This window comes from Drosophila gunungcola (assembly GCF_025200985.1).
Source record: "Drosophila gunungcola strain Sukarami chromosome 2R unlocalized genomic scaffold, Dgunungcola_SK_2 000020F, whole genome shotgun sequence".
In the NCBI taxonomy this organism is placed as follows: domain Eukaryota; kingdom Metazoa; phylum Arthropoda; class Insecta; order Diptera; family Drosophilidae; genus Drosophila; species Drosophila gunungcola.
In genome coordinates this window covers 432,953-450,930 of record NW_026453174.1, presented here as the reverse complement: position 1 = coordinate 450,930, position 17,978 = coordinate 432,953, and the positions used below count along the sequence as shown (strand labels likewise).

Genomic DNA, 17,978 nt, shown 5'->3' with positions numbered 1-17,978 from the left:
TTATTATTCGCATTACAGGGTAGTGTTAGATGATATAGTCTAGAAAAATGCACCAATAGAGGAACGTGTAAAAACTTTGACAAGCTTGTTTATTGGTTGTCCAAACTTTTACAATTTTAAATGACTAGCTAGTAATGTGACATTGAATTTGTGCATTTTGTATAACTTTAGTAAATTGCTTGTACGTCAATGGTAAAACTAACTAAACGCTAACCTAATCCTTGGAGACGGGCTTGCAGGCGATCATGTAGACCGGAAAGAGTCCCTTGGGGAAATTTTGTTGCTTGACCTTGCGCACGATGCGGAATCCGGCTTCCTTCAGGTAGCGCTCGTAGCTGTCCAGTGGCCTAGTGACCGACGAGTCCTGCTTGTCCTCCACCGTCTTCTTGGAGCTGCTCACGTTCTCCTTCAGGCAAAAGAAGCCGCCGGGCGCCAGTCCTAGCTTCATACGCCGAAAGAAAGCGACCAGGTCGCGGTCCGTGAGGTGTCCTAGCACCCACTGGCTCCAAATGAGGTCGTAGTGCTGCGAGGGCGCGAACTTCTGCAGTCCCATGTTGTAGATCTGGCCCACCTTGCCGGGAGTCACGTCCTCGGCCGTGCAGTACTCCCGCGCCTTCTCCGCAAAAGCGGGATCCTGCTCCACCAGGTCCACGCAGCTGAAGCGCGGAATAAGGAGGTTCCGGGTCACTCGCCCGATTCCGGCGCCGCAGTCCAAGGCCAACCTGTTGCCCGGAACGCGAATCTCTCGCAAGAACACACTGGAGCCCTGTATATCGATGGCACTGATGTAGCCCAGACCGCCGAGCATCCCATTCACGGTGGCCGGAACCTCGGCCCAGTACTTTTGCGCCTTGTCGTAGAACTCGGGCTCCGGCGCAATTTTGGTGGCACTGCCACTGGGAGACGGCGACGCCGAACTGTCCCCGGATCCACCGGGTGCGCTGCTGGTTTCCTCTTGGTTTGCCCGCTCTGGGCCACTGTCCTTGATCTCGGCCATCACTTGCAACTTGTCTGAGAGCTGCGTTTCCAATGTGGTTGTCATTTTTGTTGGGATCAGGATTCCAAATTCCGCATGCTTTGTTTTGTTTTTACCAGTGCTGCCCAACACTGCGAATCCGACAAGGTGGCAGCACCACCGCGAACAGCTGTTCGACGAAGACCAGCTTTATCGTTTTGTTTATTTTACGAGTTTTGCGTTTCATTTTTAATTGTTAGTCCAAAATGACGCTCGATTTGGATGCAAATAAGAAGGATGACAAGCTGCTGATCGCCACCATCCAGCAGGAGTACAAAATCCTGGCTGAATAGTGAGTTTTATTCGCAGCTAGTTACTATGAGCAAAACAAACTTACTAATTTCTTTATTTTTGTTTTTAGCAAAATGATTGAGTCAGAGAAGTTGAGTGGTATATATGTTATACCCAGCTACGCTAATTCATTGCGTGAGTATACCTACATATACGATTAAGGCAAGCTACATCTAATTTTTTTTTAGAGTGGTTTGGGGTCTTCTTTGGACGCCAGGGCTTGTATGCAGAAAGTGTGTTTCGCTTCTCGATTTTACTGCCTGATCGATTTCCCGACGACAAAGCTCTTCCGGTGAGTAGGATCGTAATTAAAACAAGAGAATATTACTCGACCTGCCCCCTTTTAGACTATAATATTCCAGCAAGACGTAGTGCATCCCCATGTGTGCCCGTACACCCACAGCTTGGACGTGAGTCACGCCTTTCCCGAGTGGCGATGTGGCGAGGATCACCTCTGGCAGCTGCTCAAGTACACGCAGGCCATATTCTCCGATCCCGTGGACAGCATTCGGGGCATTGAGTTGGACAAACTCAAGAACAGAGAGGCTGCAGAGCTGCTGATGACCAACAAGGAGGAGTTTGCGAACCGAGTCCAGGAAAACATAAAGGAGAGCAAGGAGCACATCTACGACAGCCCGCCTACGGAGGATCCGCACTTCATAGTATTTGAAAAATTTCAGCCGGACTTACACGGACCTGTTTTGGAGCGCATTAAGGCCGGAAGGAGCAAGCAGGCGGAGGCCTCCTCCCAGCAGGCGAATGGAGGCCACGCCACTGGTCTCTCGTGGGTGAAGGAGGGGGAGTTCAAGCCCCTCAGCATCGAGTAGAAGCTATGCACTGGCTCGTAAGTTATAAACGTAGTACTCAATTTTAATCCATTAAAGTTATTCGATTATATACACTCCTCGTTCATGGGGAATCGCTGGGTGTTGCTAACCCAGTCGTTCTCCAGCTTCAGTCGCTCTCCGTTCCATCGAAAGTGTGTGGGGGAAGGCTCGCCAGCCGGAAATTCAAAGTGCTGGCTCAGTTCTATGGCCAGCTTGGAGCGGACCAGGCCTATGCCGCCCACCTGTGGGGTCGCTGGATGGTAGACCCTTCCATTGCGCGGGTCCATGTACAGTTTGTGGGGTTCGTAGGGCAGAGTTAGGACCTGACCCGAGTGCGCATAGCTGAGCACCTCTGTTTCATCCTTTTTGAGCTGCTCTGTGAACACTAGAGGCGTGTCATCGCATCGTATGAAATTCCTTTCCCGTCCACAAAGGGAAATGTAGGGAAAATCGCTTTCATATCTGTTGGTTTTGTTCAGTCGCAGGCGGTTGAAAAAGAACTTGAGGAAATCTTTCTCCTTAAAGCAACTGGTAAAGTTTTTCATTTTCGCATCGTCCAAGAAGAGCTACAAAAAGTTTTCTATTACCTTAACAACATTTTAATTGCCTTAAGACTCACCATTCCCTCATGGTCAATGTAGTAAAAGTATTCGCGAATTTTCGGCTCCGGTGACTGTCCTTGATTGTATTGCAAAAAACGACAAAGTGGTTTTGGAAAACCAACTGTTTTTAGGTTTGCTAGGAATCTGCAACGCAGTACAAGCATTGTTATTATGTTTGAGAACTGCGATTGCGAAAAGGCAGCAAAAAACAGCTGACTTTTGTTTACTATATAATAGCCGCCCCCGACAGTTTTACTCTTTTGGGATTGTTCTTCTGCTTAAAGCCCTTCCTATAGAGAGACACTTCGGTGTCGATACCGTTATCGACATTAGCATAAATAGAAATTTTGGATATGTTTAAGAAATAGTTCAAAGTAATAAGTTTTATTTAAAAAACTGTGTGACTGCTGTTTGAAACAGCAATTTTCCCAAAAAGCTTTATTTCATATAACTGCCGATTTATTTTTCAAAAAAACGTTGGCCGATAAGTATGCAAAGCTTTTATTTTACAAGTTTACTGTCAAATGTCAAAAACAACGGTTTTTTTAAATATAATACTATTATATTCACAATTCCAATTTTTTTTTTAATAAATTTATAGTTGTTTTGATAAAAAACCAATGAATTTAAGAAATGATTTTTCTTTTTGCATCAACAAATAAAATATATAAATCATAAAGTTGAACTTATCAACCTTGTATGATATAATATTTATTTATGTGTGAAGGTTGTTAAAAAGAGGTCTTCACTACCCAATTATTTTATCATGTAGATAAATATTACTTAGTATATAAATAAACTTTAGACTTTTGATAAATTCTTTCCTTTGAATTTGATTAAAAAAGTTTTTAGTAATCATAGCAGTTGGTATTTCTACCTCTTTTGATTTTTATGGTGATACAGTTCTAAGATTTTTAGGTTCGCAACCTTGGCCAACTGATAATTTGGCCTTTTGAAACGATTAAAGAGCTCAATTAAACTTAAACATTATCTTGGTTGCATGATAAGCTGCACGTTTATGACACTGCCAATGTTTTAGTTGCTGATACTCCAATAACAAACCGGCTGCTGGGTACTCTTTTAAAATTTAACAACTGAAAAAAAAATCTAGTCATATTTTCCGTCAGGAATTATAACAATCCCCATTGAGGCAGGGTATTAAGGTTTAATTCCCCGCATTTGGAGCTGATAAGATATGGTCTGTCCGGTAATTTCTGCACCATCGGCTTGATCGCTTATGAAAGATTTCTATTCAGACGGAGGCGTGGCCCTGCTTATCTGTACGTCAATACGTAATAATCGCGCAGAAGTGTGTGGAATATATTTATTTATAGTGGTATTGGTAAAACGAATTAGTTTATAAATTTCTTGAATCTAATCTTTAAGCTGCAGTTTTAATGATTTTTTTTATAATATGTTTCTGACTGTTGCTTCAGAGTTCAAAGTTTCAAGAAACGAGGAAGCCTTCACTGATCAGCCAAATATTAATTTTTTATTTTCATTAAAGATAAGTAATAGATTAGAGAATTACTTCAATTTAGTAGAATCCATATGTGTGTTCAATAGAACACCTAATTATTTATGTTTATGGATACATATAGGGCCTTACTAGTACAGTTCTCTGTTGGCAGATAAACACTGCCTCAGTGGAGCACTATCTGGCCTTCACACCTGCCGTCGCTCATCCGCAACATCATTCGTGTTGGGTCCTCTGTCGGTCTGGCGATAAGACCTCCCCAGTTTTGTTATTGCCACAATCGCGCGTGCCGCAAAATAAAAATAAAAATCTCAAAACCTCCAAAATACACGTGTCTGCCTACCTACATATACACAACAAAGTATATATATTATATAGCGCCAAGATGTGTATTTAAGAGGGAGAGCTCCCCATAAATCCAGGTGATACCGGCGATAGCAGAAACAGAGAGCGTAGGCAAGGAGTCCTCTCTTTATTGGTCTTTCTCGTCCAAATCAACAAGTCTTGACAACCATTTGAAGTCATACGATTCTTCCGACTCTGATGATGAGTTCCCATATATGTATGTTGGCACACCGGCTGTTAATATAATAAGCTCCACGCGTCCAATCCAAATGGCCAGAGCACTCCAATTCGTTCCACAACATAACAAACTTGAAAAGCTGTTCATTTTCTAAAAGTTTTCACAAACAAAATAGATCCTATATCAGGGGTTGTGATGCGATTTGCAATTTATTATTTATTTATTTTTACCCTGGCAAACGTGGGAAAGAGGGTATGCTGTACTTTCATTGGTAACATATTTCGCATACTGTGGGTGTACTCTCTGAAATTGAGAATTTTGTAGTCCTGATCGTCCTAATCAAAAGTCTCCATATTATATTATTGTACTAAGTTATTGTTTCTGGCTGCATATATATAATATTATTATCACTTGGTTTTCAAATGTCGGTGATGAGGTAATCAAGAGTTGCCAGAATTAAAAACTCTCGGTAGATAACTTCGGTAATTATTCTCTTTATATTTACCCAGTAGGCCACTAAATTTGTATTTTGTCAAACAGTTTTTTTAAATTCAAGTTTTTGGGCACAATTTAATTCCAGTTTCTGTGTTTTTACATGTATTTGGATGTTTCTAAATTTGCCGTAAGCCTGGATGAAGTGGTAACATTCATGCAAATCTGGTTTTTTGGGATCCACCCAATTTTGGGGGCTGGTGAACAGCTGTTGCGCTCTCGCCTGCGCTGCGGCTCTCCCTCTCTCTCTCTCTCGCTGGCGGCCGATGTCGATAGAAAGTTCTCTTGCGCGACCGGCATACGGCGACAAAAACAGCTTTGCCGCTAGGACAAAGTTCGATGTTGTTTCAGTCTCTTTACCAGGTACTTAGGAAGTTGTCTAGACTCGTTCAAAACATTGTTACAGCTGAAAGTAAGCCATTGTGACACAATTAAACACATTTAGATTTATAATATTTGTCATACATAATGTAGATTTTTTAATTTTTATTGGGGAATTTTAAGTTAGAAAGGTTTTGTTTTTATTTAAACCCAGGATCCTTTTCTTTGAATATTAGTTCGGGATATTATTATTATTAACTCAGAGCCACCTAATTCGGGATGCAGACTTTTCTTTTGTTTAGGTAGATTTAATTGTATGAATAATAATCAAAAAATTTGTCTAGTTATAAGAAGATTGGTAGGACTATATTGTAATTCAAAAAAATAGGAAGTAATAACAGTGCTCTAAAATTCATAATTTTAGGTGCAAAAAGATGGTAAACATTTTAAGAAGTACAACAAAAAATTGTAGAAAGACTAGATAAAAATAAATTAGATTGGAGCCTTTAACTTTTTACAATTTTTTTTGTAGAAATTGTAGGATTGTATACTATGTTGGATCTCTGAATCTCACTGAACCAGATCAATTAGTAGGTTTCAAATTTGTATCTGTCCTTCAGTCTCTGAACATCACCGATAGTATTGATAGTCGAGAAAGCGTTATCTGTCTAGTTTCTGAAGGGTTTGAGTTATGAAGGGGTACCATCTAGTCGGTGCATCCCATCCATTTGAAGTGAGAACAAATCATTGCCGGCATGGAGCTTGGGCACGCGCAGGCCTCGAAAGTGCGAGAGGAGCCGCAGAGATTGGGAGACAGAGAGACAGAGAGGCAGAGAGGCAGCACGAGCACAGTACCGGCGAGAATGTTCGCAGCCCGCTAAAATCCTCCACTCTCCACGGAACTAGTCGAAACTTTCGAGTTTTTTTTTTGCTCGGCCAGTCCGACGGACAGCTTTGAAGTGAACGGTTCGCGATTTCCTGGGCAAATCGACGGAGAAGCAGAGTGCAGCTACCGTTTGCGAATTCGCGCTGTTCTACCTACCAAACCAAAGCAAACCAAGCCCGAACCAAAATCCAAACTAAAAGAGGCCCACAAAAAGTTGACAAAAGGCACATATATAGTAGGAACCGTGAATTTGTATGTGCTGCTCTGAGCTCGATATATGTATATGGAGTGCAGAACCCAAGTTGACTCACGACTCGTTTGAAATTGTTTTATAGTGCGCCAGGACCACAAGGATAGGATTGGATAGGCGCAGGACGCTCCTCCGGAAAATTTGCCATTAAAAAGTGAGTTGTTTTTGGCTTATTCGATAATCGCCCATCGATCAATTGCATAGGAATTTAATTGCATAATTTTTGCTCAATTTCTTTTTCCGCTTGGTTCGAAAGGGGAGACCCTTTCCCATTCCCATTCCCTTTTTGCTCCCCCCTTTTCCCGTGCTTTTCCCAAACAGTGTAATTTGCCTTCGTCACTCTCTGCCAGACATGTGTTAATTACATTTTATTCTGTTCTATTCCAAACCATACACACAATCGTACGATACGATACGATACAATACGCACCATCCATCCCAGAGAGGGGAATGTGGCTGTTTTATTTTCGGACTCATCCTACTTTTTTGCTGCCCAATATTTATGACCTTCTTATGGTTTCGCCATTGGGTGAAACGTGTTTGTCGCATAGCCAGGCAAACATGCAGAGATATAGATCCATAATCTATATGTGTGTTGTGCATAATTTTGAAATTAGTCCGCATGTGCAGCGCGAAAGTCATTAATGTGCGATCTATGAAAGTGATAGTGATAGTGATATAGGGTGAACCGAAATTTAACCAGTTTATGGGGCACAATGATTTGCTCGATTGCGTTTGATTTGTCAGGCACGACAGGCCGTCAAATATATGGGCAGCTGGACCCGGACTAGTCAATGTCAAAGCTTCGTCTCTATCAGCTATTCATTTGGCGTGATAAGGTCTAGAGTCTAGACTGGGTGCTCAAGTAAATATAAAAAAGTATTTGAAAAAAAGTACCTACATTTAGTGATTTTTCCAAGCACAAGTTTGTGGTTTTTGTTATGAAAAGTTGGAAATATATTTCTAAAAGAACATTGAATATTATTTATAAAACTCAAATCAAATTAAAAAAAAAAAAAGCAGCAACTTGAACTAAAAGTTCAAATTCATACAATCTAAAAGGCAGAATTAGTAAGTGAAATAATCAGAATTAAAGTACAAATTATTTGTTTTTCCAATTTCATAAGCCTAATCTGGTCTCAAAATCTGATTCACTAGCGGAAGAATAAGCTTACAGCTACATGTGTACATCCATGAATTCGCTATTTCCTGTCAGTTCGCACCTTTTTTTTGGAAAATCAATGTACGACCCACATTTAAAAGCGACTTTGACCTTAGCAACTTGTCGTTCAAGATCATACGTTTGTAGAGCAAAAAACAAAAAAAAAAACAAAATCATAAGCACGCACATTTCTCTAAGCAAAAGTTGACGAACAAAAGCAAATCGGTCAAGTGGCTGCGGCATTCCATTATTATTACTGTTGCACGATGTAGTTAGTTGGATTATCATGTTATTATTACATAATCGCTCATTTTAATGGGCAAACATATTTGGGTTTTGGGGATGGTTTTCGTTTGGGGCCTTTGGCATGCCGTGTCAACAAAGTTTTCGAGTAATTGCATGAGATTGGACTGGACTGGGCCCACTTTCCTTGGGGAAAATAAAAGGAACACACCCAGTGAACCAGCAGAAGCAACAGGATAATTGATCGCCTGTAAATATTGTCAGAAATATGACACGCAGTTTGACTTATGCCAAAGGTGCCAGAGATACCCAGAAATACCTGAAATACACGCTGATTTGCCTGTGAAAATACGTGTTATTTCCACAACATGCTAAACAATTTGTTAGACATGCATGCATTCAGTTTATTCTGATGCTAATGCGCTTTAATTTTGAAATACAAAAGACTAGCAACTATTCCAGTGCTTTAAAAAGCTTAAATTCCAATTGAAAACTGAGAAAATATATTTTTTATCGCAGATCGATATTTAAATTATTAATTGCAAGCCTTTTCAATTTCTAAAGCATGTGATAAGCATAAAACTTCCGATTGTAATTTCCGCTTTGCCCAGTGATAAGAGTTAAGAGTTGCCTCGAATGTTTTAATTTTATTTAGAGATATCCCTCATCAAACTATCTATAACTTTTAATACAAGAATTCCATTCCTGATAACTTTTGCTTCCAATACGGTACTGTACTTTTTTAATCCTGAATCTTTTTATAAGATAAGAAATCTGTCTCAATCTGACAACCCATATGCTTGGGTTTCGCGTTATCATTAGTTTAGTAAGGAACATTATTTCAAAATATTTATAGGGTGTGTAAATTTTGTACTAGTTCTTTAGTTGGATTTAGTTATTTTTAGAGAAAGGTGACATTGGGCTTATCTTGCCCATAATAAAAGCGTTGGGTTATCGAGCAAGTCTATTATATCAAGTAATTAATCGCATAATCGTGAAGTAATGCGGCGCAAGTTAATCAAATTAGCAAAGAAAATTGATGCTAACAATGGGAAATTTAATTAAAGTTGATCAAAGCGAAGATTTCCAACACATCACTGCTATTTATAGTTTGAGGGCCCCCAGCAGTTCCATATATGTAAGTGTGCACTCCCACCGGGAATGATAATATTTACCAAAGCCCGACCTCCGATGTGTTAATAAAGCGAGCTTATCGTCCGCTCATTATCTGCACCTGTGTCACACATCCAATACAGGTGTCAACATAGGTGCTTGATTATCTATGAACCCCAGGAACACCGCCTTTGCAGACCATGCACTTCATTTAATTGCAACTACCAATGGTAAACACCTCATTGAGTTGCCCGAAAGTAGAGTCGATCGTTGAACCCCATCGAAAGGGGGCAATCAAAGCGATTAGCGCAGAGTCAAGGTCCCAGTCGCACTCCTTGGATCTCAGATCATTCGGTCACCTGACCAGTTGTCAATGCACTTCAAAGTGTGACTTTTTCGGGGAGACATTGATAGTTTATTTAGTCAACTGGTTTTCCCAGACGCAGACGCAGACGTAGACGAGCCCCCACAAAATAGAATCGGTTTTCTCTACGACTACGACGAGAGTACCCACTGTGTCGGCTATTCGAACTCGATTTGGGTCGGCTATTCTGAAATGCAAACGAGTGTCTGGTCAGCAAAGCCGGTCTCTGACGCACCCTTGCACCCGAAACCCTAACCGTGTCCGTTTGTCCGCCCGTTTGTCCTGTCCGTTTGTCCGTCCGCCGATCTGTCTCATCGCCGACGGGGGCTAACAACACCCATTTGAATCGCTGATAATGAGCAAAACAAGCTAAAAAGCTAACAGACTTGCGAATAAATAAAATATTTAATGGCATGTGCGGCAAAAGCGAGCCAAAAATCAGCGTACTGTGAATACTCTTTAGTAGAAGAGCTTAAAATATTTGCCATGTATGTGTAGTCACTGTTTTTGCGTTTTAATGCGGCTGTAATAATTTTGTGTTTACTTATATTATGGGTGCTAATTGAGTCGTCACATATGTACTTCGAAAGATAAAGTAGAAGCATTAAAAAACATGGAGAACTCAGGAATGATGTATGTATCTTTAATAATTTGCAAAGTATTAATAGTTTAAATTTTACTTGGACAGTTTTTAAACACGTTATTTATAATATAATTTATCAACTAACTTATCTTTTACTTCCTCGTTGATACAAATAGCTAGACCCGCTCAACATACACGACCACTATTTAAGCTTCAAGTGCGAAAACGTGCTTGAGTATATGCTGGCACAGCAGTAGCAAATATTTGATAATCTATCACTAACTATTGTACTTAATAGTTCCTGGAAAAGCAGTTTCAATGTTTCAATTAGGGAAATTTGTTGGTCTTTAGAAGTTTAAATGTGCGGCAACCTATTAAAAGAACACAAACGAACAAAGTGAGGTGCCATATAAATTATACGAGTTTTGTCGTGCACTTGTTAAAACCTGCTTTCGATTTTGATCACGTGAGTCAACTCATATTAATGAGCAGACAGATTGTTTTTTCTGTAAATGGAATAATACCAAAACAGCAAACAATCGATGGACTTTGAGCTGACGATTAAGTTTGAGCTTAAGTAAACAGAAGTGCTCAAAATATTAGGAACCGAAATCCAGAATTTTGGGAATATTTAAAGCCAACTTATTTTATAGTCTGAATTTCAGACTATTATATTAGAAAGGAATTAAAAGTCGGCTTAACCCGCAGCGTTCTTAGATTTCCAATTGCAGCAACTTCAAAACGAGACCTTCCAGCGCCGCTTGTTTGTTTGTTTTTTTCGAAAGTAATGTCGATAACCTTAAGGCATTTAGCAATCGAGCTTTTGAAAATAACAAATAATCAAAACGTTAATTGCAATCTCTCGATCGTAAAGCAGAGCAGCATTACTTCACCCCTCCATTACCTTAAAAAATGAAAACTCCAATTAAATATGTATAAGGTTACAGAATTTTTGACTGTAATGTTAACATATAATTAACAAATCTGGTTTTTAGGTGCTATAATAATAATATGTATAAATATATTTAATAAAGTAATGAAAATGAAATGTTACTAAAGCGAAAAGGAAAATGTATCATCTTAAAATAATTAAGGAATATAATTACCAAAAATAATATATAGCCGAATTGTAACTGATCCATTATTTTTGGCCAAAAAGTGATTAATAATTAATACTTGCTTTATCTTATAGCTTATGTGATGATTGTGATTTTTTTAAAGTCTCGAAAAATTATATCTAATTTCGATTTGTATGTATATTCTTGCTTCCAGTTAAATTCGAGTCCTAGGCGGGATCACCATGTTCATTCCGGCCGCCCAGTCCGCGTACAGGACGCTGCGCAAGACGCAGCCGCGCGTTCGGCTCAACTTGCTCTTCAAGAATGGCTACTCCAGCAAGGTGAGTTTCGAATATGTACGAGTATGTCTGTCCCTTATGTAACTCAACGATTGCCCCACTTTTGCAGGTGGAGTACAAGCCCATCCGCTCGGTGCTGGTGGCCAATCGCGGCGAGATCGCCATCCGCGTGTTCCGCGCCTGCACGGAGCTGGGCATCAAGTCTGTGGCCGTCTACTCTGAGCAGGACAAGATGCACATGCACCGGCAGAAGGCCGACGAGTCGTACATGGTGGGCAAGGGACTGCCGCCCGTGGAGGCCTACCTCAACATTCCGGAGGTGATTCGCGTGTGCAAGGAGAACGACGTGGACGCCGTGCATCCCGGCTACGGCTTCCTCTCGGAGCGCAGCGACTTCGCCCAGGCGGTGATCGATGCGGGACTGCGCTTCATTGGCCCCTCACCCGACGTCGTCCAGAAGATGGGTGACAAGGTGGCGGCCCGGGTAGCGGCCATTGAGGCGGGAGTGCCCATTGTTCCCGGCACCGACGGCCCGGTGACCTCCAAGGAGGAGGCCCTGGAGTTCTGCAAGAAGCACGGCCTGCCCGTGATCTTCAAGGCTGCCTACGGCGGCGGCGGACGTGGCATGCGCGTGGTACGCAAAATGGAGGACGTGGAGGAGAGCTTCCAGCGGGCCAGTTCCGAGGCGAAGGCCGCCTTCGGCAACGGAGCCATGTTCATCGAGAAGTTCATCGAGCGGCCGCGCCACATCGAGGTGCAGCTGCTGGGCGACAAGGCCGGCAATGTGGTGCACCTGTACGAGCGCGACTGCTCCGTGCAGCGGCGCCACCAGAAGGTGGTGGAGATCGCCCCGGCGCCGCGCCTGCCCACCGAGATCCGCGACAAGATGACCGAGGCCGCCGTGCGCCTGGCCCGCCACGTGGGCTACGAGAACGCCGGCACCGTGGAGTTTCTGTGCGACGAATCGGGCAACTTCTACTTCATCGAGGTGAACGCCCGCCTGCAGGTGGAGCACACCGTCACCGAGGAGATCACCGGCATCGATCTGGTGCAGTCGCAGATCCGCATCGCCGAGGGCATGACCCTGCCCGAGCTGGGCTACACGCAGGACAAGATCCAGCCGCGCGGCTATGCCATCCAGTGCCGCGTGACCACCGAGGATCCGGCCAACGACTTCCAGCCCAACACCGGTCGCCTCGAGGTCTTCCGCTCCGGCGAGGGCATGGGCATACGGCTGGACAGCGCCTCCGCCTACGCCGGAGCCATCATCTCGCCGTACTACGACTCCTTGCTGGTCAAGGTGATCTCGCACGCCAGCGACCTGCAGAGCTCCGCCTCCAAGATGAACCGTGCGCTCCGGGAGTTCCGCATCCGCGGCGTCAAGACCAACATCCCCTTCCTGCTGAACGTGCTGGAGAACCAGAAGTTCCTGCACGGCGTCCTCGACACCTACTTCATCGACGAGCATCCGCAGCTGTTCAAGTTCAAGCCCACGCTGAATCGCGCCCAGAAGCTGCTCAACTACATGGGCGAGGTGTTGGTCAACGGGCCGCAGACGCCGCTGGCCACCACCCTGAAGCCCGCTGTGGTGTCGCCCCACGTTCCCGAGGTTCCGCTGGGTGAGTTGCGGGTGTGGCACCCTCTGTAAGACCCCCAGGTCATCATGGCATGTGCTTCCCGGGTTCACGCTTGCTTCTGTGGCTACCACTCACGGCTGCTGGCCGCTTTCCGAATGATTCTGCCATACAAATCAGACGGATCTCGGCCCAAAGGGTCCTTACACGAATTGCGAGGGAATTTGAACCCTATTTTTTTTATAAGACTTGATAGACTTTTTTATCTATTTTAACAATTTGACCCATTTAAATCAGATACATATAAGAGTTTGTGACTTTAATAATCATTTTTTAAATATTTTTTTTTCAGTTTGTGACTTTAGTGTTCATTTTTATAAAATTTTTTTTTAACTTACCATTAAAAATGCTTGTACCTAAATTTACACTTTCATTTCTTAAAACTTTAAAGTACTTTTTGAACTGAAGTATTAAAGTTCCTTGATATAAATTTAATGATATATATTCTGAGCTCATAACTTAAAGTCAATATCAAATGGTTATTCATTTAAGAGCCATTAGTTTTTTATTAACTCAAATATAAATAGTGTTTATCCTTTTTACTCATATCAACCTAAAAGCAGATCTCTGTGAGATTATAATTGAACCCATCTATCTCATTAAACCTTATTCAGGATATGCTTCGTGTAAACGTCCCTTCAGCCACTTAATCTATTCAATTGATTTATTAACAATTTTAACAGATCAATTGAAACACTTATTTCCACAAGGCATGCTATTTTATTTTATTTCCACAACTCCTGTAAAACGTTCTTTGCTTTTCTGATATGCTTTAATCGAAACTTTATGTTTTTACTCTTTCAACTATCAATTTTTGTTGCATCTGTTATTAATCAACCAAAAACCGAATCGTAATCGCGATCGCAAACGAATCGGCACTTGCAAAACACGAAACCAAAATCACACACCTACTATGTATGTATGTATCGACAACCAAACGACAACGATTCAAAAATGCACAACACGCCCACGACCACGCCCACTCCGCCCCGTTCATACGCGACACGTTCTCATGATCGAAATCATAATCAACGATTCGTAGACCTGTCCCCGGAAGCACTAGAACGCGAAGAACGAGGCGAGGCCAAAGGTACGTTAACTTATTTATCCCGAAATCGAGAAGGGCCAGGAAACCCCATTTCCACGCAGGACATTTGTACATGCGCCCATTGATCATATCCGGTATATGTCAGAAAGATATGCTAACGTGCTTCTAACTCTACACCCAGAGAAAAACACCATAGTAAAATGAAACTTCAAATTATTTGAATGTAACATTATTTTTTAAAACATAAATAAACTTTAGGGCTAAATAAGTACCAAAACTATTTAATTCAAAATGAAAAAAACTTTGACAATACCATGATTTTTCTCTGGGTGTTTAGCAGATGACTCGGAAATCTCTAGAGGTTTGAAAACTCTTAAAAGCTATATATCCTTGCAAAATCAAAAAACTCCTAAACTTCAGAGTTTAATTTTTTTTTTTAAGAGTCTTAACGATTTTAAACCTCTAGCGATTTCTAGGGTCACACCCGTATATATTATCTATTCCAAAACTAAAATTTGGTGTTATTCTATAATATTTTGTATCATCATTTTTTGGTGTAAAGCTAATTTCATTCAACACACTTAACTTGATATTTTTAATTGTTTATTAATGCAGCTTTTGGTTTTACTAGCTTTCGATGTTCAGCTTAACGAGTTTTTGTATGTTTTTGGGGGTTTGTTAAAAAGAGTGTTAATCTAAATGTACCAACTTTTCAGATATGCTTTTGCATTATTTAAATGCGGAACTATATCGCCTTGATTAAAACCCTAAACTAACATATTTTGTGCTGCAGTTACGGAACCGCCCAAGGGACTGCGCGAAATCCTGGTCTGCGGCGGTCCCGAGGCCTTCGCCAAGGAGGTGCGCAACCGCAAGGAGCTACTGCTGATGGACACCACCTTCCGCGATGCCCACCAGTCGCTGCTGGCCACCCGCGTCCGGTCGCACGATCTGCTGAAGATCTCCCCCTTCGTGGCGCACAAGTTCAACAACCTGTACTCGCTGGAGAACTGGGGCGGAGCCACCTTCGACGTGGCGCTGCGCTTCCTGCACGAGTGCCCGTGGGAGCGGCTGGAGGAGATGCGCAAGCGCATCCCGAACATTCCCTTCCAGATGCTGCTGCGCGGAGCGAACGCCGTGGGCTACACCAGCTATCCGGACAACGTGGTCTACAAGTTCTGCGAGCTGGCGGTGCAGACCGGCATGGACATCTTCCGGGTGTTCGACTCGCTCAACTACCTGCCCAACCTGATCCTCGGCATGGAGGCCGCCGGCAAGGCGGGCGGCGTGGTGGAGGCGGCCATCTCCTACACCGGCGACGTCAGCGATCCGAAGCGCACCAAGTACGACCTCAAGTACTACACCAATCTGGCCGACGAGCTGGTCAAGGCGGGCACCCACGTCCTCTGCATCAAGGACATGGCGGGTCTGCTCAAGCCCGAAGCCGCCAGGTGAGTCTGGAGGGGATTTCCTTTCTCATACCCGTATACTGTATATATTATATTAGAAGTATGTGTTTCTGATCCTATAAAGTATTTAAATTCTTGATCACGATCAAGAATTACTTACCGATATCCTACCGATATCCTATCCTGAAATAGCATACCCCATTACCATTATCCCATTCATATTTTTCCAAAAATATAAAAAAATGACTTAAAATGACTTCTAACTGATTTCCGATTTTGAAAAGGAATACCTGTACAGTTTTTTGTTACATATCCTATTTTGAAAAAAGCTTAGGGATTAACATCTGAAATACCCACAAATCACGAAAGTCTGTTATGTCATGCTGGATATTTTGGCAATATCTATCGACGCATAAAAAACGTTTTCCAAATCGAACCATTATTTTAAAAGTTATTGGCTTCAATACGAATTTTTGGATATTTTAAAAGTTTTATTAAATTTAAAAATTTTATAGCTGAGAAACGGGTATATAATAGTCGGGGCACTCGTTTTTATAGTTTATTTTTGTTGTTTCTGTATACTATATGATTTCCACACCCTGACAGGCTTCTCATCACCGCCATCCGGGACAAGCACCCCGACATCCCGATCCACATCCACACCCACGACACCTCCGGAGCGGGAGTGGCCTCCATGCTGGCCTGCGCCAATGCTGGGGCGGATGTGGTGGACGTGGCGGTCGACTCGATGAGCGGCATGACCTCGCAGCCGAGCATGGGCGCCGTGGTGGCCTCGCTGCAAGGCACTCCGCTGGACACGAACCTCGATCTGCGCACGGTGTCGGAGTACTCGGCCTACTGGGAGCAGACCCGCACCCTGTACGCGCCCTTCGAGTGCACGACGACGATGCGGTCGGGCAACGCCGATGTCTACCTGAACGAGATCCCCGGCGGGCAGTACACGAACCTGCAGTTCCAGGCCTTCTCGCTGGGCCTGGGCGACTTCTTCGAGGACGTGAAGAAGGCCTACCGGGAGGCCAACCTGCTGCTGGGCGACATCATCAAAGTGACGCCCTCGTCGAAGGTGGTGGGCGATCTGGCCCAGTTCATGGTGCAGAACAACCTGACCGCCGACCAGGTGCTGGAGAGGGCCGAGGAGTTGTCGTTCCCCAAGTCGGTGGTGGAGTACCTGCAGGGCTCCATTGGCATCCCGCACGGCGGCTTCCCCGAGCCCCTGCGCTCGCGCGTCCTGAAGGACATGCCCCGCATTGAGGGGCGTCCGGGCGCCGAGCTGAAGGACCTGGACTTTGGCAAGCTCAAGAAGGAGCTGAAGGAATCTCACTCGTGCATCACCGACCGCGACGTCATGTCGGCCGCCCTCTATCCGCAGGTGACGAGCGACTTCCTCCACTTCCGCGACACCTACGGCCCCGTCGACAAGCTGGACACGCGCATCTTCCTCACCGGACCCAACGTCGGCGAGGAGTTCGACGTGCCCCTGGAGCGCGGCAAGACCTTGAGTGTGAAGGCCCTGGCTGTGTCCGCCGATCTCAAGCCCAACGGCATCCGCGAGGTCTTCTTTGAGTTGAACGGCCAGCTGCGAGCGGTCCACATCCTGGACAAGGAGGCCATCAAGGTGGGTTTGCCTGGCTTAAAGCCTTTTTGGAGACCCTGGAACTAACCTCTGCTTATCCCCTAGGAAATCCACGTCCATCCCAAGGCCAGCAAGTCGAACAAGAGCGAGGTGGGCGCACCCATGCCCGGCACCGTCATCGACATCCGCGTGCAGGTCGGCGACAAGGTGGAGAAGGGCCAGCCCCTGGTCGTGCTCTCGGCTATGAAGATGGAGATGGTGGTGCAGTCGCCGCTGGCGGGCGTCGTCAAGAAGCTGGAGATCGCCAACGGAACGAAGCTAGAGGGCGAGGACCTGATCATGATCATCGAGTAGAGCCAGAGCCCCGCAAGAAGTGCCCATTGTCCAAGCTGCCACCGCACACACCTAATGTAAAATTAAGTCGAAACAGTGATAATCTTAGGGATTCTGTCAGTTTGATTGACCATAAATTGTCCCATCGCCTGTGTCTATTTCTATATGTATCCGAATAACCGCTTTTCCAGGCTGATCTTTCGGATTTGCCAAACATAATCAAATTGAAAGCGGATTGTATATGTATATGTACGTGCCCAGGTATATTTGTAAATTTATCGTAAAGCCTTTCCTCAAACTCATTTGAATCAAATTTGTACGATTTTCGAATTCTGAATTCGCAAAAACCTTTGTCGAGATTCCCCGCCTCCAGTAAATACGTAAGTGGTTATAAATGTTACATTAACTATTGTCTAATAAACGTTATACAAAATATAACTATCGTCTTTCTCTG

The 17,978-nt window shown here is 43.7% G+C and overlaps 4 protein-coding genes across 5 annotated transcripts; 2 read left to right on the top strand and 2 right to left on the bottom strand.

The window, feature by feature from the left end:
• Positions 1 to 59: 59 nt before the first annotated feature.
• Positions 60 to 1,118, bottom strand: LOC128256525 (alpha N-terminal protein methyltransferase 1). The gene has a single exon (XM_052986944.1). The coding sequence runs from the start codon at positions 1,040 to 1,042 to the stop codon at positions 215 to 217; it is 828 nt and encodes a 275-aa protein (XP_052842904.1). The 5' UTR covers positions 1,043 to 1,118; the 3' UTR covers positions 60 to 214.
• Positions 1,119 to 1,128: 10 nt separating this feature from the next.
• Positions 1,129 to 2,203, top strand: LOC128256526 (protein crossbronx). The gene is made up of 4 exons (XM_052986945.1): positions 1,129 to 1,307; positions 1,377 to 1,441; positions 1,495 to 1,598; positions 1,654 to 2,203. The coding sequence occupies exons 1-4, from the start codon at positions 1,222 to 1,224 to the stop codon at positions 2,131 to 2,133; spliced, it is 735 nt and encodes a 244-aa protein (XP_052842905.1). The 5' UTR covers positions 1,129 to 1,221; the 3' UTR covers positions 2,134 to 2,203.
• On the bottom strand, positions 2,152 to 3,125 carry LOC128256527 (UPF0598 protein CG30010). The gene is made up of 2 exons (XM_052986946.1): positions 2,753 to 3,125; positions 2,152 to 2,699 (listed from the first exon to the last, which is right to left on the bottom strand). The coding sequence occupies exons 1-2, from the start codon at positions 2,897 to 2,899 to the stop codon at positions 2,199 to 2,201; spliced, it is 648 nt and encodes a 215-aa protein (XP_052842906.1). The 5' UTR covers positions 2,900 to 3,125; the 3' UTR covers positions 2,152 to 2,198.
• A 2,135-nt stretch (positions 3,126 to 5,260) lies between these two features.
• LOC128256602 (pyruvate carboxylase, mitochondrial) lies at positions 5,261 to 17,962 on the top strand. 2 transcript variants are annotated; one of them, XM_052987080.1, is made up of 9 exons: positions 5,261 to 5,375; positions 6,455 to 6,686; positions 6,770 to 6,838; positions 11,422 to 11,548; positions 11,616 to 13,125; positions 14,183 to 14,230; positions 14,982 to 15,639; positions 16,204 to 17,233; positions 17,297 to 17,962. In XM_052987080.1, the coding sequence occupies exons 4-9, from the start codon at positions 11,450 to 11,452 to the stop codon at positions 17,543 to 17,545; spliced, it is 3,594 nt and encodes a 1,197-aa protein (XP_052843040.1). In that variant the 5' UTR covers positions 5,261 to 5,375; positions 6,455 to 6,686; positions 6,770 to 6,838; positions 11,422 to 11,449; the 3' UTR covers positions 17,546 to 17,962. The 2 variants fall into 2 exon arrangements, with proteins under 2 accessions (XP_052843040.1, XP_052843041.1); XM_052987081.1 differs by lacking the exon at positions 14,183 to 14,230 and having other exon boundaries at positions 6,455 to 6,838.
• The last annotated feature ends 16 nt before the right edge of the window (positions 17,963 to 17,978 follow it).

Excerpts from the sequence above, each read along its gene's own strand:
- LOC128256525 (XM_052986944.1), bottom strand. The coding sequence starts at position 1,042 with ATGACAACCACATTGGAAACGCAGCTCTCAGACAAGTTGCAAGTGATG.
- LOC128256527 (XM_052986946.1), bottom strand. The coding sequence starts at position 2,899 with ATGCTTGTACTGCGTTGCAGATTCCTAGCAAACCTAAAAACAGTTGGT. Across the intron at positions 2,700-2,752 it reads ACATTGACCATGAGGGAATG|CTCTTCTTGGACGATGCGAA; the intron begins GTGAGTCTTAAG and ends AACTTTTTGTAG.
- LOC128256526 (XM_052986945.1), top strand. The coding sequence starts at position 1,222 with ATGACGCTCGATTTGGATGCAAATAAGAAGGATGACAAGCTGCTGATC. Across the intron at positions 1,308-1,376 it reads TACAAAATCCTGGCTGAATA|CAAAATGATTGAGTCAGAGA; the intron begins GTGAGTTTTATT and ends TTTTGTTTTTAG. Across the intron at positions 1,599-1,653 it reads CCGACGACAAAGCTCTTCCG|ACTATAATATTCCAGCAAGA; the intron begins GTGAGTAGGATC and ends GCCCCCTTTTAG.
- LOC128256602 (XM_052987080.1), top strand. The coding sequence starts at position 11,450 with ATGTTCATTCCGGCCGCCCAGTCCGCGTACAGGACGCTGCGCAAGACG. Across the intron at positions 13,126-14,182 it reads CGTTCCCGAGGTTCCGCTGG|ACCTGTCCCCGGAAGCACTA; the intron begins GTGAGTTGCGGG and ends AACGATTCGTAG. Across the intron at positions 17,234-17,296 it reads TGGACAAGGAGGCCATCAAG|GAAATCCACGTCCATCCCAA; the intron begins GTGGGTTTGCCT and ends CTTATCCCCTAG.